This window comes from Lissotriton helveticus, chromosome 3_1 (genome assembly GCF_964261635.1).
Source record: "Lissotriton helveticus chromosome 3_1, aLisHel1.1, whole genome shotgun sequence".
NCBI lineage: Eukaryota > Metazoa > Chordata > Amphibia > Caudata > Salamandridae > Lissotriton > Lissotriton helveticus.
This window is the reverse complement of record NC_136061.1, coordinates 318,795,034-318,818,346: the sequence shown is the minus strand read 5'-3', so window position 1 is coordinate 318,818,346 and position 23,313 is coordinate 318,795,034. Positions and strand designations below refer to the sequence as shown.

Below are 23,313 nucleotides of genomic sequence, written 5' to 3'. Positions count from 1 at the left end.
TGCAGAGATCTGCAGGGCGGCCACTTGGAAGTCGGTCCACACCTTTGCTAAACATTACTGTCTGGACTCTGATGCCAGGGCAGATTCTCAGGTTGGGCAGGCTTCGCTGCGGAATTTGTTCGCACAATAGTGGTGTTGTCTATTTTTCTCCACCGCCGGGTTGTTTTTGGATGGGCTTGCCATTCTATTCACTAGATTATGACTATACACAGAGATCCCTTCTACAGAAGGAGTCGTTTCTTACCTGTAACTCCAGTTCTGTAGTAGGGGTATCTCTGTTACAGTCATAAGCGCCCGCCCTCCTCCCCGGTGGAGTAAATGGTACTGTGATGTATGCTACAGGCCTTGTTTTATGCAAAAAGAACCGAAAGTAAAAGGAAGGGGCTGTGCATGCTGGGATACCGAGGGTCTCTAGAGAGTTCCTTAAAGGCACGGTATCCCTTTTCCAGACACATAATGGCAGCCTATGGAGGCTTGTCTGTCCATTCCTTCCTCTCTATCATTCCAAGGATTTGGTGAGGGGAGGAAAGTTTCTCTGAGTGAAACTTGACAAATTGTATTAAATGTGTTATTGGTGTTATATCCTTGGCATTTCTAGCTGAAGTACTGGACAGTGTAGCCTTGTAGGTACAGGCTGCTTTATTGTCTTTAATTTTCTCTTAAGTGTCTATGCAGGACTGCAATGAAGACAGCTTAAGAGATTATTTTTGATTGCTCCGGGGTCCACGCACATGGGCGGGACTATTCACTAGGGGCCGGATGTAGGTAAGTCTTATTTACCTACTCTAGAATACCGAATTTTACCGATTCGGTATTCTAGATTCGGTAAATGAGATGTAGGAAATAATGTGGTAATTTTTACCGAATTGGTATGATTCCGTAATTACCGAATCGGTATTTACCGATTCGGTAATTGCCATTGATTCCTATGGGCCTTGAAGCCTATCGGAATCAATGGCAATTACCGAATCGGTAAATACCGATTCGGTAAAATTACCGAATTGTCAAGGGGGACAGGGTGTCACTTTGACACCCTGTTGCACCCCTTTGGGCATGTATGTGTGCCACATGGCACAGGTGTACATGCACAGATGTGCATGTACACAGGAATTCGTTATTTACCACAAAATAGTACTTGGTGGTAAATAACAAATTCTTAAGGGCCTGTGGCACTGTTTTCAGTGCCACCTACATCTAGATTTACCGATTCGGTATTTTACTGAATCTGTAAATTTACCGAATCGGTAAATTTACCGATTTATGTAAATTTTAGGCCCCCTACATCTCAAACACCAAATACTGGTCAGTAACGGCCGAAATGTGGTATTTCCGGCCATTACCAACTGGTATTTGGTTACCTACATCGGGCCCTTAATTATGATTATAACAGAGATATCCCTACTACTGAACTGGAGTTACAGGTAAGAAACTACTCCTTCCACTCAGGGCGGTCATAGAGTGCTGCAAGCCGTTCCCCTCACGGCGTGGTTTCAAGCACCAAGCTGTTCCCCTCACAGCAGGGTGCCAAGCTGCAGGCCGTTCGCCATACGGCAGGACAAAGGAGAGAAAAGCTGTTCCCCTCACGGCAGCCGCTGGTATGTACAAGCGCGTCCCGCGTTGCGTGGGAGCAGGAGCGCTTTAATGGCTTGTTGCGGCGCAGCAGTGACGCGATGCCCTGCGCCGCTGAGAGACCGCTGGGTGATGTAGTCCGTTCCACTCAGGGCGGTCATAGAGTGCTGCAAGCTGTTCCCCTCACGGCGTGGTTTCAAGCGCCAAGCCGTTCCACTCACGGCAGGTTTCCAAGCTGCAGGCCGTTCCCCTCACGGCAGGACAAAGGAGAGAAAAGCCGTTCCCCTCACGGCAGCCGCAGGTATGTACTCAAGCTGTTTGTCCATATTGGTCACCTTGTGCGAAGAGAAGCATGTCGACCCTCTATATGCTATGTTGTTTGAAATATTTTTGGTCATGTCATCTTTGACCCAGCCCTCTTTATTCAAATAGTTGATGGCAATGTGTTTCATCAGAGGGCTTTTGCACGTTTCTCTCAATTCCGTAATCATCCAACAGAGACATCAATTTAATTTTGACATTCTTAACGTGCACTCTTTGTTTTGGGCCCTTTTCATAGCTATGCCCTAAGGCTGCTGACTCCAAAGACTATGCTGTCACATCTGCCTGTGGTGTCAGCAAGCTGTCAGTCCAACCTCAATACACTACTGTCTTCCCTAACAAGCTAGTACTTTTCTTCTGAAAGTGGTTTCGTCCTTCATGGAGGGCACTCCATCACCCTCCCTGCATTTTGTCTGTCCGTCATAGTCCTCTCAGGAAGAGGAGAGGCTACACCAGTTTGATCTACAGTGGAACTTTAGTGCCTACATTGATACGATTAACAAGTACTGATTTGTCATCGAATTCATTGATGTGAAGAAAAAATATGGCGTTTAAGAAACAGACCTGTTGTGATGGATTATCCTATCCATCAGACTGTTATCCCTTGGCCAAAAATTATCCTCTTGAAGGCATTGGGACTCATTTCACCAAGACAGAGGCCAAGGCTACTGACTTGGCTCAGGTGTACATGTTTTTGATATCTGTCCAACAGCTACATGGGCATCTGTCTAAATTGTCACCTAGCACTACTCTACTTGCTGCTCGGTCTTTTTGGTGTAAAGTCCATACCTCTGACCCACCTCCTTGGAGGGGGCATTACTTTGGTATTGATTCACAGGGTGTTACATGTCGTCATGTCTGAAAGTAAGGGTTGTGATGGTTGCCAATAGTGCTTATTACTAAGAGTTTTCAGATTTATTCTGGGGCACAATGTGAGGAATCTATTGGAATATCCTCTAGAAAGAGCATTGCCAAAAGTAAGTAATTCATTCTAGTTATTCGCATGGATCATGACCAGGAATAGTGAATCTAAATCATGGCTGGTTGCACACTGATTGATGTGAACTGAATAGGAATGGATCAATTACCCGATGTTATATTCTCAGCTGTTATATTCAGGTTTCAATGTTAATTACATTTTAAATAACCCTAAAATGTGAACTGGCTCCAAATCCTTGTGAATCTGGTATGGTTCTGCAAGTTCTCCAAACAACTGTACGTCTTATTAATCCTCAGTTAACAAGTATTTTTTGTCTAGTATTTGTTTTATGTGACCTGTTATGTTGATGCATTTTAGGCTCAAGTTCGAGCTGGGGTGAAAATGGTGCAGGAGGATATAAATGCAAACACTTCTAGTCCTACAACAACTATTTCCAGCGGTATGTATTGGTCAAGTAGTGCTCACACATGTGGCAGGTTAAGGGACCATTTAGCTCCGATTTGGCATGTTCAGATCTTTGCATGGCTAGAAGAAATTATCTAATGTGATGAAAAAAGCAGCTGAATGTCTTTGCATTGAATGATATACTGGGGTACGAAAGTTGTCTATTTTTTTCAGAGTTTGTGGGGGTTAAAAGCCAACAGTGGTTTCTACCATTTAATGAGGTCTTGGTGCAACAGGTCACACAGACTGGAGATAAGCCTTACTTAAACCCTTGGCCGAGTGATGCGCACCATTGGAGGAGGAGTTTGCACGCGAAGGACGGAGCACGAAGCTTGAGCTCGAGCAGGACCAGGCATTGCAGACGCTGCTGCTTTGCTCGTTCGCATGCTCCTGCTCACCCTGCTCGCCCAGCAGCTCATTTCCCCTCCGCCCAACCGTGAAAAAAAAGGTGCGCTGATCCGCGGCCCAGGCGGCTCCCTTTGCACCTCGGGACTCGGCGGGTCCTGGGGGTGTGGAGAGCATCCAGTGACCAGTGGCTCCCGGTAATCCACTCCGTGGTTTTGTTTGTGCCCTGTAGGAGTAGCAGCTGAGCAGAGGCGGTGGCAGTGGCAGGGGGGTTCCCGCATCGGAGTGCATCTGTGAAGCCCTGAGGCCACCCCGTGGTGCCCCAAGGTTTGCACCTTGAGGTTTTTTATTAACTGTACAATTAATTAAAATCTTTACAGTAAAAAGAGAAAGTACAGAGAGCAGTAATTGTAAACTTCATTGCTTATTAAAAAAGAAAAGGTGTACGCCTGTACTAATTAAAAGAACAGTATAAAAAAAAACAGAATGAGGTAAAAGGGTATAGCGCCCCCTGTCTTAATCCCATTTGATTGGCCTTTCCCAGCCTTGTATGCATAAAAATAAGTCTTTACTTTCTTTCATAGGGGGGCGTACAAGTGGCACTGTCAATGATACTACGTAACGAGTTCACTTCAACTTTGATCCGTTGCTTTTGTGGCGGCTTCCTGAGTGTTGAAATACTCTCGTGATGGGTTTTTAGTGCTAGCCCAATTTGGTGAACGAATTTCGCCGATCTTGCTAGGGTCATTGTTTTGGTGGTAGACAAACACAAGGCTGATGCTTCCGAGCATGTTGTTATACTTCGATTGAGGCAGATCAGGCGCAGCAATCGCCGGCGTTCATTCTTGAAATGGGGACAGCATCAAAGAAGGTGCAGCCAGGATTCCCTTTTATACGTGCATAGCCTGCAGGATATGGAATCCCCTCTTTGGATCCAAGCGGGGTTAAAGTCTGCTATCCCGAGCGTGATCAGCCTCATGGATAAAATTTTGCTTCGGGCCTGTGTTGTAATGGCCTCGCTTAGATATGGTTCTGCTTTGCCCACCATGTATGAGTTGTTTAGTGGTTCCGAATTGGAACTTCGGCGAAGGGTTTTATAATCAAGTTCAAAGGAGATTTCGTACACTTGTTTGTTAATGGCTCTCTTCCAAGCATTCAGTGGGATGTCCTGCCGCGCTAGGTTTTCTTCCTTTATCTTAAGAGCTTTGGTTGCATTTCCCAGCCTAGTGTGCCATGTCAATGCTGGGTCTTCAAAGATGGATCTCAAGTGGTGTTTTAGGGAGTTAGCCGAGGCCTTTAATATCCTTAGGTACAACTTAATAAGCTCCCCCTGGCCGATCACATCTGGCCTTGCTAGGCCAAGCTCCAGTCTCAGCCTGGTTCTTCTTGCTGACCTTGGTATATGTAACACCGACTTGTAAGTTGTGACTTGGGCAGAGTTGAGAAGGGCGTCCAGCTTCCCAGGGAAGGCCAAATGACCATAGGAGATTGCAGGAAGAAGCTTTGCTCTTAGGGCTATCAAAATTGGGCTAGCGGAAGGGATGCTCAGGTTCTGACTTAATTGTCTTAACAGATGAGTTACCTTGTTGGCTTTCGAGGCCAGCTGATTTAGGTGGACATTTGCTTTGGCCCGTGCCGCGAACCAGACCCCCAGGTAGTTGTATGAGGCCACAGAGTGTATTTGAGCGTTTCCCAACTGCCACTGTGCGAGCCGTTTCTGATGGTAGGATCCGAAGATAACGACCTTAGTTTTCCCTTGGTTGACTGTCAGGCTATTGGCGATGTTAAAGCTGTTTAGGGCCGTTAGAGCTCTTTGTAGGCCTATCTTCGTGTGATCCGTTATAGCCGTATCATCAGCGTACTGTAAAACTGGTAGCCTCACTCTTCCTAATCTGGGGGCTACTAGACTGGCACCTTTTAGGGCCTCCCCCAAATCCGAGGTGTATAAATTAAATAGGATGGGGGCCAGCACGCACCCTTGCTTCAGCCCCTTTACTGTGGCTATTTTGGGAGAGACTGTTCGAGTGCTTGTTTTAACCCGCACCCAGGTGGCCTCATATAGTGACATAATTGCCTTCAGAAGTTTCGGTGGTATCCCCCACTTTTCTAATTTCCACCATAGGCGTTTTCTGTCCACTTTGTCAAATGCTGTACTGTAGTCCACAAAGCAGCAGAAAAGTGGGGGGTGGTTCTTCGAGGTTGCCATGGCTGAAAGATGTGCTACGGCCAGGACGTTATCCATTGTAGATGCCTTGGACCTGAAACCAGTCTGGTACGTGGGTATTGTTTTCCTCTTCAGCCCATTTTTCTAGGTCGTTGAGTAATAGGTGTGCATATGCCTTAGCCTCCAAGTCGAGCAGGGCAATGAGCCTGTAGTTCGATGGCTCTAAGCGATCAACTTTTTTAAAGATTGGAAACAGTATGGAGCCCCTCCAGGAGTCAGGGGTTGTGGCAGTCAGATAGGTGTGGTTGAAGAGCGGAGTTAGGAGTGCTGCCCAGAACTCTGTTGCCTGTTTAAAGACCGGTGCTGGAATCCCGTTGGGCCCCGGCGCACCGTCATTCCTCATCCGCTTGATGATATTAATGACCTGTCCGGTGTTTGTCCAGGTTAGTGTGGTATCCTCGCGTCAGCCGGGGAGCTACTACCCCTTGAGTTGTTGCCTGGGTTTGAGATTGCGACTTCTGGCTGGATGCAGGTCTGTTGGGCATCCTCAGTTAGCTCCGCCTTGTCCAATGACGAGAGTTTGTTACTGGAAACTGTTTCATATAGCTGTTTTACGTGTTGAATCCAATCTTTTTCAGCTACCCCGTTTTCTCTAGTTGATCCTCGGTTGCTCAGGTGGTTGATGAATCTCCAGAGTCGAGCAAGGTTTTTTGTTTGAGGAGGGTGAAAACTTTTAGCCATTTGCTTTCCATGTCTGTTTTTTTAAGTTCCTATAGCTTCTTCCTTAGGAAGGCCCTCAGTGCCGATATCGATGGCCCTACTGTTTGGCTGCCCCCTCTTTTCTTTGCTACGAGAGCCTTGCGCAGGAGTTTTTTAAGTTCACGTACGTCCTGAGGGCAGGTGTTCCGAGTCTTGAGATGCACGTTTATCATTGAGTTTTGTTGTTTGAAGTTTCCGAGTTTGTTTTGTAAATCCACGATGATTTGCTCCCATCCTATTATGGGAGGTTCCACTGCAAGCAGACTCCCTTCCTGTGTCTGGCCCAGCCATGATTGAAGTCTCCCCTCTGTCTTGTCTGTCCACTTGATTCTCCGCTGGACACTGTGTGTCTCCTCCCCACTTGACTCCCCGATGGATTGGTAGAGGGTGGCGGCTGGTATGACCAGCTGGAATATTGCTCTTAGTGGCCTATGGTCGCTATCCTGCCGGTTCACAACTTCAAAATCAGTCAATCTATCCGCCAGTACTCCACTTATCAAGATATAGTCGATTCTGGACACGTTCCGTAAAGTGGGTTGTGCCTGCCAGGCGCTCGAGCGAGATGTTTTCAGTGCATGAGTTGATGTCAGTTTATAGCTGAAGAAAAGGTCGTGCAGGGGAGTCGCCCTTCCCGATCCCCAGGGAAGGGTTTCCGGTTTGTCTAGGTCTTTTAGGTTGAATCCCCTGCTAAAATGACCTGGTGTGTTTTGTATTTATTTAACAAGTCCTCCAGGTTTGATGCCAATGCCTCCAGCTGGTCTTTCATTAAGGTCTGTGCGGGGTTGATATAGCAGTTTAATACCAGCAGATGGATTGGATGTTTGGTGAGACTCTAACCCCTTATCTGTAGCACTTGTAGACCGAGGAAATTCGCGTTGATGGTGGTAGCAACGAGGGCACACTCGTGTTTTATGAAGATAGATAGTCCGCCTGCTGGGCGACCGAAAATGTTCCTTTTCGTTGCCGGTACTTGGAATTCGTAGTACCCGGCCAGAGGGGTGGGGGCCAGGGCCCAGGTTTCTTGGAGACAGATTAAGTCTCCACTCTCAAGGAACTGCTTCAGGTTTTCATTGTTGCAGATTTTGCTAATCCCTGCTATATTCCATGAGATTACAGTTAATTGTGTCTTCCCAGTAGTTCCGAGCCTGACGTTCCCGCTGGAGGGCAGACTTTTGTAGCGGCTAGGAATGTTGTCCTCCCGCTTGCGGATCCCTTTTGCTCAAGGATGGAAGAGGTGTTGACTCGTTGGTTGTTTTCACAGAGGATTCTGATTCCTGTTGGGGCCCTTTGGCCCGCCTGGCTTCTCTTTAAGGGACACAAACTGGTTGTCCCTTTTAGGGCAGATCGGGTGGCCTTTCTCCCACTATCTGGGGCCAGGACGAGTGGATATTTTGGAGGCAATAATGTCTGAACTTCAATGCCCCACTCCGCGAGTAAGATGGAGTTTTGCTCAATGGCTTGTTGTGTTTCTTTATTCTTCAATATCACCACGGTGGAGTCACCATGTGTGTCCCCTTTCAAGCTCACGAATTTCACCCATTCTATGTCCCCTGAATGTGTCTTGTCCAGGGTGTCCAGGTGTTTGAAGAGACGTAGGAGGTTGTTCCGGTTCAGGATGTCGTGCTGTCCTGTGCTGGAAAATCTCGGAGTAAAAACCACCTCATAGACGGCTGCAGGTGCACTCAAATAGTGGGCCCCAGCTCCCTTTTTTGTTGCTGGTTCAACTGGAGTGGGCACTGACCTGTAACTGCCTTGGAGAGTTGGGGGCGAGCCTCCTTGCGGCCTCTTATTTTGGTCATCGTTGGTCCTAGTTGAGGACTGGGTGCTTGATTGAGGTTGATGCAGATTGAATGCTCGTGGCACGGATGTTGCCGGAATTGGCTGTGTGGACCGTTTTGGCACTGGTGGACTTGTTCCGTCCATTGGCTGATTTACTGTGGGGATAATTTGCATTGCTGGTGGCTTTTCACCCTTTGGGCTAGGGAGGCTTGATAGTGTAGTTTCTTTATGTTGCTCTCCCTTTGGTGAGGAGACCAAGAGAGTCCTTTTGCCCCAGTTTTTATCTGTAAATATTGGATACAGCTGGGTTGTTTTTATCCCCTCCTTCAAAGATGGATGCTTGAACTTCAGTAGCTGTGGTTGTCTCACTTTTAACTTAGATTTTTTCTGTTGCTTTTTTAGCTTCTTTTTTGCTCTCCTTGATAGTGGGAGATTCTGCGTGTCTGTTATGCCTGACGAGTCTTCCAGCCTAACTGTTCCGGTGTCTTCGCTGTCCCTGTGGTTTGGGCTTTGGGGGGTTGTGGATACTAGTGGGCTGCTGACTGACTTGATGGTCATGTGTTCTACGCTTTTGCCATTGTCAGCTATGTCATTCTTCCCCGTTGGGGCCCATGGTGTCTGTGTCGCCTTCGGGGTGTGACTGTTGTACATTGCCCGCTCTTCTTTGTTGTTTAACTTTGGTGCCGCATATCTACCTTTCGCTATTTCCATTATTTCAGCTAGTACTTCAGGCAGAGAGGCCCACTTCTCGATAAGGACTGAGCAGCGGCAAGAGCAGGCCCCCCCAGTTGGAAAGCTCGTGCTGGGAGATCCTATTAGCCAGGGCCTCCACCTTGAAGCTTATGTCTGCTAAACGCCCAGCTATTGCCTGTAGGAGGTCTATCTGTAGTTCAATTTTAGTTGATTGCCACAGGAGAGCTTTGTTGGTGGCACTGTTTGTCTCCAGCTGAGATGGATTGTCTGTGGTCGTGTCTATACTGCTGTTGCGGGCAAGATTCTCAGCTTTCGTTTTGTGGGCCCATTGAGGTTCTTGAGGCCACGATGGAATTGGAGTTAGATCGAGGATTCTTTCGATCTTTTGTTCAAGGTTATAAAGAAAGGAGCCTGTAAACTCCCCAGCGGCTGGCAGCACTGAAACAGGGGAGTCCAGTTGGAGGAATGTTAAATTAGGATTCTTAGGCTCCTGTTCATGTTCATGTTCATACTGGGGGATGCTTGTGCCCGGATTCTCCCAAAGTTGGGCCAGAGGCTTTTAACTGGTGGATTTGCACTATTGTAGTTGCGGTGGGGCCGCTTTTGAGGGGGATTGTGACCATGGTCTTACCGGTTGTGATATCCTGCGTCTCATCTGTGGACGGGGGGGGAGAACCGGCCCTAAGTTGTCCTGCTGTTAGCTTTGGATATGGTTGACCATGGGCTAAACTGGCCTGTACACTGGCCTGTTCCTGGGCGGTCCTGGGTTCCTCGCTGGAGGGCGTAGCGACTTTAAGAGTGCGATTAGAGGTGGACAATCGTCCACTGTGATTGTATGTGCTGCTGTCTTGGACCGGATCTGGAGTGCCAGGGGTAGTGGTCTGGCTTGTGCCGTGGTTGCTGTTTGGGGGATCCCCTTTTCTTGAAGACATTTCTAATTGTCCCTCTTTGGTAGGCCTCGTGTGATCTTTCGTTTGGGCTGACAGTTAGTGATTTGCTCCTTGTCATCCGAGTTGTCTTACTGATTGGTGATTGAGGCGTAGGGCTTTTTTCCGGAGACGTCACCTGGTGGCCCTTCCTTTTGGCCCCCATGACCAAGTGTCCTCCTGGTATTTGCCTTACCGCTACTAGACAGCGTTACTCCAAGGCTTTTCCGTCGCTGTGATATGGCCTTGCCTTGCCACGATAGGAGAACAACTGGGGCGGCGTGTGGGCGTAGAGGTTAGGATAACTGCTACAGGGCTACTGCTACTACTTGGCTGCCGAGACTTGGCTGCCGAGGACAATACTTGCTCACGTAAGGTTCTGACCTGGCTGCTTCAGTGTATATGGATGTCAAAGCGCTGACCGTGAGGGGCTGAGATCAGCTCTAGGGGTAGACTCGGGTGTTGCCGGTTAACAGGTTACGTCATGACCCCCTTTATGCCCTTTAGGTTTTGAGCAGTCTTTAAATGTCTTTAAATGTTCGTCAGTTAAACGGTTGTGGCAATTATGACTGGCTGTGAGGTAATTGAAGATATAGTGATTGCCTCACCTACCGAGCTAGATACTTGTTGATGGTTGATAGAGCTCTGCGCGGATCTGCCCGGTCCAGTCTCGGGTCTCAGGTCTCTCCTGCGCCGTGCTCACTCACTCCTTCGCTTCTTCACTTCTTTGCACCTTGCGAGGGCGATAAGAGGGCAGAGGGCAGGGGGGGTGTGGGGGGGGGCAGGACAGGATGTAATTAGCCCTCCTGCTGACCTGCCGCTTAGCTTAGCTGCGACCTGCTGCACCCCTCAATGCCTCTTCGCCTCAATGCCTCGTGAGGCGGTCCGCAGGGTAGTCTGCGGTGGGGGCGATGCAGTGCGACGCCGCTACGGCGTCCAAACTCCAAACTCTGCCGGCTCTCACTCCGGCTCACACTGCCGCAGCTTCACCCCCTCCGGGTCTAGCGGCTCGCCGTGGTCACCCTGTGTTCGCGCCGCTCTTTGCTGCAGCTCTTCTGGGGGGAGACGAGAGGAGGTGGGGTAGTAAGGAGGTGGAAGGGGAGCACCTCCAAACGCCGAACTCCGCGCCACCGTCTCTCTGGCTCTCTCTGACTCTCTGGCTCGGCTCTGCTCAACTGCGCCCTCGTGTGTCGTCTGCTTTGCAAAGTGAATGCCCCATGGCCTTGAACTGGTAAAAGCACAGGACGGGCCCCCTGTAGCGGTGCCGGTGTGTTGCCGAGCCGCAGAGCAGCAGAGAGCATGCCTGGGCTTCAGCTCCGTCTTGACATCCCCAGGCGCGCCCGTCAGCTCTAGAAGGTAACTCTCAGAATTTAGCCATCAGTCGTCAGCCCCCCAGCGGGTTTCTTTGGCAGCAATTCTCTGCGGCGGTTTTCAGCAGCGCTGCACTGTCCAGCCTAGCCTAGCCCAGCCCGCACAAAGCATACGTAGACGTTGAGAGTACAGAAAGGGATTTGTGTGTGTGCGCTATACAAATGTGGATTATGTGTGGTCCCCCCTGCTGTCCCCTCTGCGGGCATTGTTCCCCCATTGTTCCCAAAAAAACAGCGAAATAGCAAAATCAGGGAACTGGGGCAGTGACTTACTACCATCATTAACCATTCGCCATCAACCACCACTAACCACGATTAACCACCAGAATATTTGGTCTCCAAAAAAAAAAAAAAAGAGGCTTTCTTCCAGAGTGCCCACCATGAGATCAGAGAAATCCAGAGACGGAGAAGTGAAACCAGAGGGAAAAATAAAAAAAAGCAGAGGGGGCCCTCGAGATACCGACACTGGCACGGCCTCTCCCAACTATCTATCTCGGCCAGTGACCGAACCAGAAACAGAAATTGAGTCTGTGATAGGTCCAAGGAAAGATATTTAAAAAATTCCAAATAATTCTGAGCAAGGGGAGCAAGGTGAGTCGAGCCCTGCCCCCAGTGCAGCTAAGTTTTTCCCCGCAGCTGGCGCAGAAGGCAGTTAAGCAAAAATTCCTGAGGGAATAAAGGTAGATGAACCAGGTGCGCCCTCCACCCACAACATCGGTCTTCAGGCCAGTAAGCGGGCTCTAATAGCAGATTTTTTTAAAAGTCTGTCACTGACTCTCCTCAGGAAGTTTTAAGGACCACATAGAAGGCACAGAAAAAGATGACATTGAGGATCCCAAGGAAAGCACACCCAAGGAAAGCATACCCAGCAATACCAAACAAAAAATATTATGCAAAGATAAAGAGTGTAGTAGCAGGATCAACAGAAATTATGAAATTGGAAATTTGGCAAGTTCGGGGAGCGTTGATATCGGTCCATCCGGACTAGAAGACCGAATCAGCCCATCACCACTCAAAGCGTCAGATCCTCCTTTGCAACTGTCACTTCCTCAAGCTTAACAAGTACATTACCACCAGTCAGCACTCACTCTAATCCATAGGGAGCCTGACATAAGCTGGAACTCCCTTCTTAAACAACAACTTTATTCGCAATCACGGCAAAATGCAAACACAGGATCTGAAGGCGGCTCTATGAACAATGACAATTTAAATTAAGATCAACACGATCATGTCTCAGGACTGTTCGCAATGGTCCATTTTCCCTTGTTAACGACAGAACAGCATCTACTTGAACAAGAGGGTCGGGCAGAAAAATACAACTTTCTCTTGCCATCAGGCTCAATAACCCCCACAACCCTCCTCTCAAGAGATCCCAAACTGACATTTCAAACGAAGCAGGCGTTAGCCCCAAGATACCATTAAGTCAAGTATCTTAAAGGCGGGGGCTACGCCACTCAAAACCTCAAAGAAACAGACAGCAGGGAGAGCATAATGAACATATGGAGCATCTTGAGTACTCACCTCAATTAGGTCAAACACTCCAGGAAGCACCGAAGAACCAGCCTACGGTTTCCGCTTGGCCCCAACTATTAAACAAAATGGACACGATCGGGAAAGCAATGACACATCATGCATACAAACTTGATATCCAAGTCGAACTGTTAAATCTCCTAACTATCCGTGTGCAAGGAAGAGAATCAAACCTGCATGACCTGAACTCATTGAATAAAAAGGTACAACAAGACAGGGATACTACTTACCATACGCACCACTGCCCCCTGATAATCGACAAATTGGCAACAGTACCCATCTTGACGTCACAGATACTAACAACCTTTAAACAATCCCCTCAAGAGTCCAACAAAACCTCTAAGCAGGCTTCAGATGAACAACACGGCCAGCAGAGGAATGGCAGTACTGACGGAGTCCTTAGCGCAGAAGAGGGACCACCAACCACAATGCCGTTAAGTGTCCCTACTTTAAACGACTTAAGGATACGAGAAGACCCAATCAAACAAGAGCACCCTGGGGTACAGGAGGTGGAGTCATTTAATCAAGCATTGGAAATGCCTAAAAACGCAAGCCCAAAACAATCCATCCTGTCTTAAAAAGCTAGCCCCAAGCAATCCATCGCATAAATTCCCCTCACTAAGAGGGAAAGAAAATGCCTGAGAAAAGCGAGAGTAAAACCAAAAACGGAGGTTCGATCGATTTATTCCATCAAGAAATTAAGCCCGAAACAAAAGACAAGGGTCCGCCATAGAGAGAAAACTCAAAGTAACAATAGGCCTATGACAGGGACAAAGATTCCCTACAACCCCACTACAAAGGAGGACAAAACTACAGTAAGCACAATTGAAGGCATCAGCAATAATCAACAATCAATGAAAATGTACAGTATATTCTACCCTCAGAGAGGGAATTAAAAGGTCAAACCACCCAGCCTAGGTTCTCAGAAAAATCCTCCAATATCAACGGGTGGACGCACCAACACAGAAGAGACAGCAATTAGAAGACAAGTGGATATATTTGAAAACAGCAAGTACAAAGGTGGGCGAAACGGGAGGAGTCAACGGTGGGAATCAAGGCTGTTCCAGCCTCGATCCCTAGGGGAACTGCAAGCTACCGCTTCCACTACCAATGAAGTCCTGCCCCCCCCCCCCACCATGATCAAGATCTAATAGTAGAGCCTATCCCGCAATACAGCTCAAGGGAACCAAATGACATCTTGAACAGGGGATCAATACTAAAATTACTAGAAGAATTACCTTCTACGAGTCATATAAAATCCAGTGACTTGTAAAGTATAGAGTTTAAACCACACACTCTCCTAACCGGTCCAGACTCTACAATCTTAACATGTACCGATTATAGCCTCACAGACTTGATCCTGCAGCATAGGGTAGAATTCTCAAATTGGGGCATAGAACTAAAACAGGTGGAGCCCCCGCAGTACCCTAGCCCATTACAACAACAACAAACCCAGAAATAGAGCCTTTTAAAAGGCGCAGAAGGGCCGGATCAGACCTGCATCAAGGAAGAAGAGGTCCATCCAATTAGACAAATAACAATTACAATTACTAAAAGAGAAGCAGCGGATCTTGAGGCCCTTCCTCAAAAAACATCAGAACATAAGCAGCGGGGACAAGTATGAACCAGTTCAAGCCAATCACTTAGGAAATCAAGGCTAATGCCCCTTGATTTGCTCCTGGAATGTTAATGGCATGAGTGCAAAGTTAGAAGAAGAAGATTTTGTTGAATTTATCCAACATCATGACATACTCCTTTTTCAAGAAACCAGGCAGACAAAAAACTCCCCATTAGAGGGCTACAAAGAATATATTATTCCAGCAAAAAAGGAGGCACAGCATGGAAGGGCCAAAGGGGGCTTGTCGACTATATCCACTGACCTCTCCTGGTGAGACATAAGCATCGACCTAGACTCCTCATGGATGCAATGTACCAAAGTATATCTTTCACCTTAAATGGACCTATTAATATTGAACCTCTATATTCATCCAGTAAGAAAGGAGAAGGACCAAAGAGTCGAGCAATTAATAGCGGCAATTAAAACGCTCAAAGGCTATTCAAGTGCCAACATAATAATAACAGGGGATTTTAACATGATTTTAACATGAACTTAACCCAAGGCCAAGAGCGCAACCTACTGAGTTTCATACAGCCAAGACAGGGTAACGGAAGCAGACAAGACCTTCGGGGTAAGAAATGTTCTGCAAAATTTGATGATCTTTTCCTACACAAGTTAAATGGTAGAGGCCCCCTGGATAGTCCAGCCGCGTTCACGAGAGTTGCATCTAAAACAGGATCAACAATCAATTTTACGCTAGCCGACACTGATCTATTTCCATACATAACAGATTTTCAAATTCAAGATCGAGTCGAAAGTGATCATTACCCTCAAACTTTCACATTAACCATCACTCCAATTGGGTCAGAGCAGGCAAATCCTCTAACATTAATGACACAACTCTACAACCTAAAACTGTAAATCTGGAATGAAAAGAACATCGACAAAGTAATGGAGACATGCCGATCATTGTTAACACCTACAGACGCAGACCACGCTAAAGACATTCCGGGGCTCTGGGAGTCTTTTATAAACAATATCAATAACAAATTTCAACCTACCCACAGAGATCATAAAACACCCAGAACCGGGGGATGGCCATGGTACACGCCAAACATACGGGCAATAAAAACGCGACTGAACAAACAACTAAGATTAATTCAAACTAATGATCCCCAACCTAAGCAACAGACTCTCATAATTATAGAAAACACAAAATAAAGGTGGCCAAACGAACATACAAGGAACATTTTGAGACCAACTTGCTCCACGCAAGTAAGCAGAGAAACTCGAAACAGTTTTGGGCAAAAATCAACTTACTGCTAAATGGCAAACATCGCCAATTTACCTCTGACATAACAGAACAATCTTGGAGCATTCATATTGAAGACACATACAATTTCAGAACTGTACAGACAACAGTCCACACTGGTGACAATGCAAACAAGACTAAAAGGTGCTTCAGTCCGGAGAAAATATCAGAGGCCAGGAGTCGGAGTATGAAAAATGGACATCGGTGGACGCATCAGTCACCGACTTAAAGACTTTATCCAACGCCAAACTCCATACCAAAATCAGAGCTTTACAGAAAGACAGCAGCATTTTTAGCAGGCATGCGCAAAGAGTAGAACCTGTACAGATAAAACAAAAGCAGATTCTACATACAATAAAAAACTTGAGATCAGATGGGGCGCCCGGCCCAAGTGGTCTACCGAACGCACTGTTCATGTACGACCCCGAGTTTTAGTCCTGCTATTTAACCCCCCTGTTCTTCAATAGCTTAGATACTGGAAATATTCCCTAATCTTGGAGGGGCAGCATCTTCTAACCCATGTATTAGTCAGGAACATGCTCAGACCCCAGTAATGATAGACTGATAGCCCTTATAGATGTAGAGGCTAAGATCTACGCAACAAATCTACTGGCAGATGGGTATGCTGCAAAAGTCTAATCCCGAAAACACAGACTGGGTTTAGAGCCGGCATGGGGACTTTAACAAATATTTCAGCACTCACCCTCTTAGCAAAGAAAGCGATTGCCAAGTCAAACATCCTCTACACAAGTTTCATAGATCTTAAAGCAGCCTTTGAAGTGCCAAGAGCCAAGCAATGGGCTAAAATGAAAGCTTGGGGAATCACCCCCCAAATTACTAGAAGCAATAATCCACCTATATTCACAAACCTGGATTCAGATAAAAAAAAAGGGGACGGCCTGGGTTTAACCAAGAAATTTCCAACAAAAAACGGGTTAAAGCAAGGATGCGTTCTGGAGCTGTGTCTTTTCAACCTCTACACAGCTGATTTAGAAAGCAACCTTAGTCTCATTCATGGAGACCTATCCACATTGGGAAAGACACCAATAGCATGTCTGCAATATGCGGACGACATCGTGTTACTCTACTACGCTTGGTCTACAGCGCCTGATCTCTCAACTAGCAATATACATTTCAAAAGAACAACTAATAATCAATCTAAAACAATCTAACGTTTTATGTTTTTCCAGCACTCATAAAAAAAAGCCCCAAATTCATCTAGAGGATAAACTCAAGTATCTTTTTGCAGGTGGAAGTATATAAATATCTGGGGGTTCTTCTAGATTGCCATTTGAGTTTCAAACAACACCTTGAACATGCCAACACAAAAATCAAACAATTAACATTTGCTTTCAAAACTTTACAGAAAAGCCTAAGTGGCAGCTCATCAAACCATCTTCTAAAGGTAGTGGCTGCAAAATGTTTGCCAGCGATAACATATGGCTCGGAAATGCTGAATACCAAGGACTCGCAAATGCTAAATCTAGCCCAGTCCAGACTGTTTAAAAAACTGTTTCTAATCCTGCAACACATTTCTCAGGCGCAGATACGCCTGTAATATGGATTAACGAACCAGACGCAGGCCTGACCAGGTGTCCTGGCCAAATATTATTGGCAAATGGGGGCTGCTGAAGACAACACGCTTGCCGACCATTGCTGGGAGGAGGTAGAAATACAATCAAGGAACAAACATTCGATATGCCAATGTTTAAAACATGCGCTTCTAATGCTAAATCTGGAGGTAGCCTGGCAAACACCCATGTCAAACTCTGTTTTAAAAAAAATCACAAACAAATCAATAAAAAAGAAATATCGTTTCAAACCAATAAAACCTTATTTGCCGGTAAAAGTCATGCATGGTCAGTGATGCCATCCTATAAGTATATGAAACCACAACCCTATCTGCAAGAATGCTTCAGAGATCACTACAAGCGGAAATTGACCTTACGGAGATTGGGCTATTTTTCAAATAAAGACTTCACTCCAAAATGGCTACAGACCTGGCCATCCCTGGACTGCCGCCTCGAGGGTAACGGAGCAGTCTCACCACTACATCTATTATGCATCTGTCCAGCATTACATAACCTAAGGATGACACTTTTAAGGCCAATCCTAAGAGAAACTCAAATCTGGACTTGCAGAGCAGCTCAAATAAAAGTATTTTATTCTACTGGGGGAACAAAAGTAGTCTATTTTTGGGGAGTTTGTGGGGGTTAACAGCCAACAGCTAACAGCCAACAGTGTTTTCTACCATTTAACGAGGCCTTGGTCCAACAGGTCTCTCAGACTGGGGATAAGCCTTACTTAAACCCAGCAGTTACAAGAATGGTGGCTAGGAAATATAGATCTCCTACATCAGACTCGGCATAGTTGGCTTCACCTCCAATCCCAGAGATTTCAGTTGTTCAGGCATCTGCCTCTAAGTTTAGTCTGGAAAACTTCATGTTGTAAAATAAGGAGAGACTCTTAAAGGTTGGGTAACAAAGTAGGTTGTTTACTGTCTAGCTATAGTCATCCTCTTTGTGAATTAACTGCTTTGGTTGTGCCTAGGCTTCCATAAGAGGAAGCCAATCCATGACCTCTGTAAATATTGTGAATGAATACTTCTAAGCATGCAATGCAAGAAGGAGTGGATACTGTGGTTTCTATGGCAAGCAATATTGTGTCTGCAGTATTTTAGTGTTGACGTTCAAGGATGTGCACAACAGGCATTTCAGATGTTCAGGTGCAACTTCTTGTTATACCTTTTGAGGGCCAAAGTTCTTTAGGATGCAGATGCTTCATTGGAGAGAGTGAAATGGAAGTAAGTGATGGATTGAGCTCTAGGCCTCTGCTCTCCTGCTAAGGACTTCCATCTCCCAAACCAGAAGTTCACATGGTGCTGGCACCAGTTTGGGCGTTCACGGATACAGTGGGCTGAAATAAATTGCTTTTAACTTAAGCCATTTTTTCTCTTTGTGCTAATGTGATAGTGTTTCATCCGTCACTTCACCTAAGATGAGTAGTTCCAATCCCTCGCGAAATCTGAAGTGGTCTCCTGGGCTTGAGGAGGGATTTCTGCTCCTAATAATGTTGTTGCCTGCCTCAGGAGGCACAAACTGAGAAAACTAAAAATCTTGTTTGATCTTTGTAAGTTGAACTACAATTGTCCTTCCACATTCATGTCTGTAAATGTGATTCACGCAAGATGAAGTTTGATACCCCACCTTAGATATATATATATATATATGTTCGAGGCATGTGGGCTGCTGAATTTATATCTATGCATAGATCGCCGCCTAGTGTTGGGTCCGGATGATTGCACATTGTTGTCCTGGAAGAGTCTTCGAAGTATCACGAGATAGGTGGCTCCTCCCCTGGACTACAGTGCGCATGGGCATCCCCTCCATGCTCAGATTGTTTTTTTCCGCCATTGGTTTTGGATGTACTTCTGACTCACGTTCGGAACTTATAATAGTTGCTTTTTTCGAGGCCAAAAGGCCTTAGGGGCGTCGGTATTGTCTTTCGTTCGGTGCCTTTTACCTTCCAGTTCTTTGAACTCGACGTCGGAAGACTTTTGCCTTTCGACGCCACAGGCCCTTCGACGATGGAACGGAGTCCGTTCAAGCGCTGCCCCGTCTGCAACTCGAAATATCCCCACATCGACGTACACCCGGTGTGCAACAAATGTCTCTCACCGGACCACGACGAGGCCAGCTGCATGGCCTGTTCGAAATTCAGATCAAAGAAGACTCTCCGTCTTTGACGCGCTGCACGACAGTCGGCGTGAGAATCGGCACCGGACCCAGAAAACATCTTCGGTGGCGACGACGGAGACACTGTTCATCAAGAGGATCCGGAGTTCTCGGATCCCGCTTCGGAGCCCGACTCCACCAACAACGAGGACGAGGAAGAACTGTACGTCCATGGTGAAGACATCGTCGAGGTAGGGGACAACGTACAACCTACCGGAGCCGTCGAGGACGACTCAGGTGACGAGCTAGGCCCCACCACGGTTGCGGGGACCCATAAAGACTCTTCCACGGCTCTGGTCGAGGCATCGCCGGAAGGCCTTAGCCAAGATCTTCAACACCGTTCTCTAGTCCTGCTTCCGGGCCCGACTAAGAACATTTCCAAAGAGCCATCGGTCGATAGGCCCCACTCGGTGGAGATGTCAAAAGTGAAACCAAAAGACACAAAATCGAAACTGAAACTGCTTAAAACAACCATCGGCTCGAAGACTTCGGAACCTTCCAAGTCAAAGCGTGCACTCGAACCCTCGGGGTCGAAAGGGGGCGTCGAGCCGAAGACCGGATCGACTACGCCTGTGTCTGCTGTCCCTTCGACGTCGACTTCCGGCTCCAAAGATGGCGGCTCTTCCAAAGGACTCGAGGCCCAGCGGTCCATCGATCCGAAGCTAAAGGAGCCGATATTAGTCAAGGCCTTCGACCCAAAGCCAAAAGTCGGATCGAAACACCCTGCCGCGTCGCAGCACGAAGGCGTCCCTGCAAAGCAACAACGGCTCGAATCGACGCAAGGCCTTAAACGCGCTGAACCGTCGAAGTCGGTCGAGTCGAAGAAACCGCCTCCATCGAAAACCGTCAGTCCGTCGCCGACGCTCTCGGCGCCGATAAAGTTCGGACTACGCCCGACGGCGTGGCCTAAAACTGTTCAACAGACTCAGACTACCGACTCTGCCAAGTCGACATCGGGTGCCGCACCCGCTCAGCCTCGGTCGGAGGACGTTGTATTCCAGCCACCGTCCCACGACAACCAGTCGAAACTCTACATCGACTCCGAGTCAGGTCGACTCACTGTTTAGCAGCGTAAAATCAGGCCTGAAACGCCTATTGAACATTATCGAATACCTCTGAAGAAAAAGAGGGACTCTTCTACCTCTCCTGTTCTCTTTGAGCCCACGCCATAATATGATCAGGGCTATTCCTACTCTCCCACATATGTCACTGAGGATGTGGAGGGGGGAGACAATGAGGACCAGTTCAATTACACCATGGATGCTGATCCAGATGAGTCCCAGCCCTGGGCTGATTCTGTGGACCCTGACCCACATGCCACTCCTGATACTCTTTCATTTGCCATCTACTGAAGATACTGCTGCTTTCAACGCACTAATTGAGAGGGCGGCACTTAACCATGACATGGATATGCACGCTGACCCCGTGGAGGAGGACTTTCTTTTTGATACATTCTCCACATCAGAAAGGTCTATGAAAACTCTGCCAATGCTCAAAGGTGTGCTCAAACATGCCAGTGACATTTTTAAAGAGACCACTAAAGCAAGGGTGGTGAACCCTAGAATTGAAAAAAAGTACCGGCCAGCGCCCGCGGACCCTACCTACATCAAGGGCCAACTCCCGCTGGACTCCTTAGTTGTGGCTAATGCTCGCAAAAGAGCGAACTCTCAGACTACGGGTGATGCCCCTCCTCCGGACAAAGAATCGAAGATCCTAGAGGCCTTTGGGAAACGTGTGGCAGCTCAAGCTGCTAATATTTGGAGGATCTCCAATACCCAAGCCCTGTTAGCACGATATGACAGGGCACACTATGACATGTTAGAGCAGCTCATGCAACACCTGCCTGATACTTATAAGGAGGGGGCAGAAATACTTATACAGGAGGGGAAGTTGATCTCGAACGCGTCCATTAAGTGCGCGTTGGACGCAGCCGACACAGCAGCAAGGGCCATAAACACTAGCGTTATGCTCCGGAGGCATGCCTGGCTCCGTATCTCTGGCTTTAAGGCTGAAATTCAGACTACACTACTCAATCAGCCAGTGAACCCTGACTTCCTGTTCGGTCCAGAGGTAGACACCACTCTTGAGAAGATTAAGAAGGACACAAACTGCGAAATCCATGGGAGCTCTGCAGTCTTAGCAGTTCAGGGGCGGTTCCTTTCGTCGCTCCGGTAACAGGGGAGCCTCTAGAGGACAAGCGTCACAACAAGCACAGTACACCAAAAGTGGCACCCAAACCACCTATAACAAGAACAATAGGGGTGGCTACCGTGGAAACAGCACCAAGGGCAGGGGACGTGGAAATAATAATGCCAGATCCTCTGCCGCTAACAAGCAGTGACGCCTTGTCACTGCCCCCCGACCATGTAACACCCGTCGGGGGGAGACTCCAACAGTTCCTGCCAGTCTGGGAAAGCATTACCACGGACAGGTGGGTGAGACAACTTATACAACACGGTTACTGTCTAGAACTAACCTCCACTCCACCCAACATACCTCCAAGGCACCGTCCTATGTCCGCCGAGCACAAGCACTTATTGCAGCAAGAAGTCATGTCCATGCTGCAAAAAGGGGCCATAGAACTCGTGCCTTTGGAACAACAGGGAAAAGGAGTGTATTCACTGTACTTCTTGATCCCAAAAAAGGACGGGTCTCTCAGGCCCATTCTAGACCTGAGACCTCTAAACACTTTCACATGCTAATGTTACAGCAGGTTCTCCTGTTGCTCAGTCAAGGAGATTTCCTAGCAACCCTAGATCTGAACGATGCCTACTTCCACATTCCCATTCACAGAAAATATCTCAGGTTCACCATCAACAACCAGCATTACCAGTTCAAGGTCTTGCCTTTCGGGGTCACTACAGCCCCCAGAGTGTTCACGAAGTGCTTGGTGACAGTGGCCGCGCATCTTCGGAGGCAACACATCCATGTCTATCCGTATCTAGACGACTGGCTGGTACAAGCAAAGTCAGCCCAGCAGTGTGCCGACCACATGTCACGCACAATCCACCTCCTGCACAGTCTGGGATTTTCGCTCAATTACCAAAAGTCCCATCTGCAACCCGCACATGTACAACAGTACCTAGGCGTGGAAATAAACACGCTCGCTGCCACGGCGCAGCCAAACTCAGCGAGGGTCAACAGCATGCACGTGTTGATTCGAAAATTCAAGCCACAACACTCACTCCCAGGGCAGATGTTCATGCAACTGATAGGCATGATGGCCTCTTGCATCTTTATAGTCCCGCACGCGAGGCTACACACGCGTCCGCTTCAGGAATGCTTGGCACGCCAGTGGAACCAGGCTCAAGGACAGCTAAAAGACCTAGTGTTGGTAACCGGTCGTGCATACAACTCTCTGCATTGGTGGAACACACAAAACCTTTGCAGGGGACAACCGTTCCAAGAGCCTGTTCCACAGATAGTGCTGATGACGGACGCATCTCTCCAGGGCCGGGGAGCGCATGTCCTCCATTATACAGTGCAGGGACTATGGTCACCGCAACAGCAGAAGATGCACATCAACCTACTGGAACTGATGGCAATCTTCATCGCGATGAAGGCATTCAAGTTGCATCTCTGCAACAAAGTCGTGCTGATCCGGACGGACAACATGACTGCGATGTATTACATCCAGAAGCAGGGGGGGACACACTCTCCACAATTGTCACACCTAGCACAGTGCATGTGGAAGTGGGCCATTCAGAGAAACATGTTTCTCATGGCGGAACACCTCCTAGGCAGGGACAACCAGATGACGGACCTGCTCAGCAGACACAGCCATCAGATGCACGAGTGGGAGATACATCACTCAGTGCTCCAACCATATTTCCAGCAGTGGGGTCATCCAGAGATCGACCTATTCGCCA

The 23,313-nt window shown here is 47.6% G+C and overlaps 1 protein-coding gene across 6 annotated transcripts in view; it reads left to right on the top strand.

Moving 5' to 3' along the window:
• Positions 1 to 23,313, top strand: part of LOC144822411 (multidrug and toxin extrusion protein 2-like) — an 877,798-nt gene that overhangs the window by 703,622 nt on the left and 150,863 nt on the right. For 5 of the 6 annotated variants that reach the window (XM_078679885.1, XM_078679888.1, XM_078679886.1 and 2 more), the window contains one exon: positions 3,188 to 3,269. The exons of the other annotated variant lie outside the window; for it this stretch is intronic. In XM_078679885.1, the coding sequence (XP_078536011.1) occupies positions 3,188 to 3,269 (82 nt within the window). The remainder of the gene's footprint in view (positions 1 to 3,187; positions 3,270 to 23,313) is intronic. 6 annotated transcript variants of the gene reach the window in all.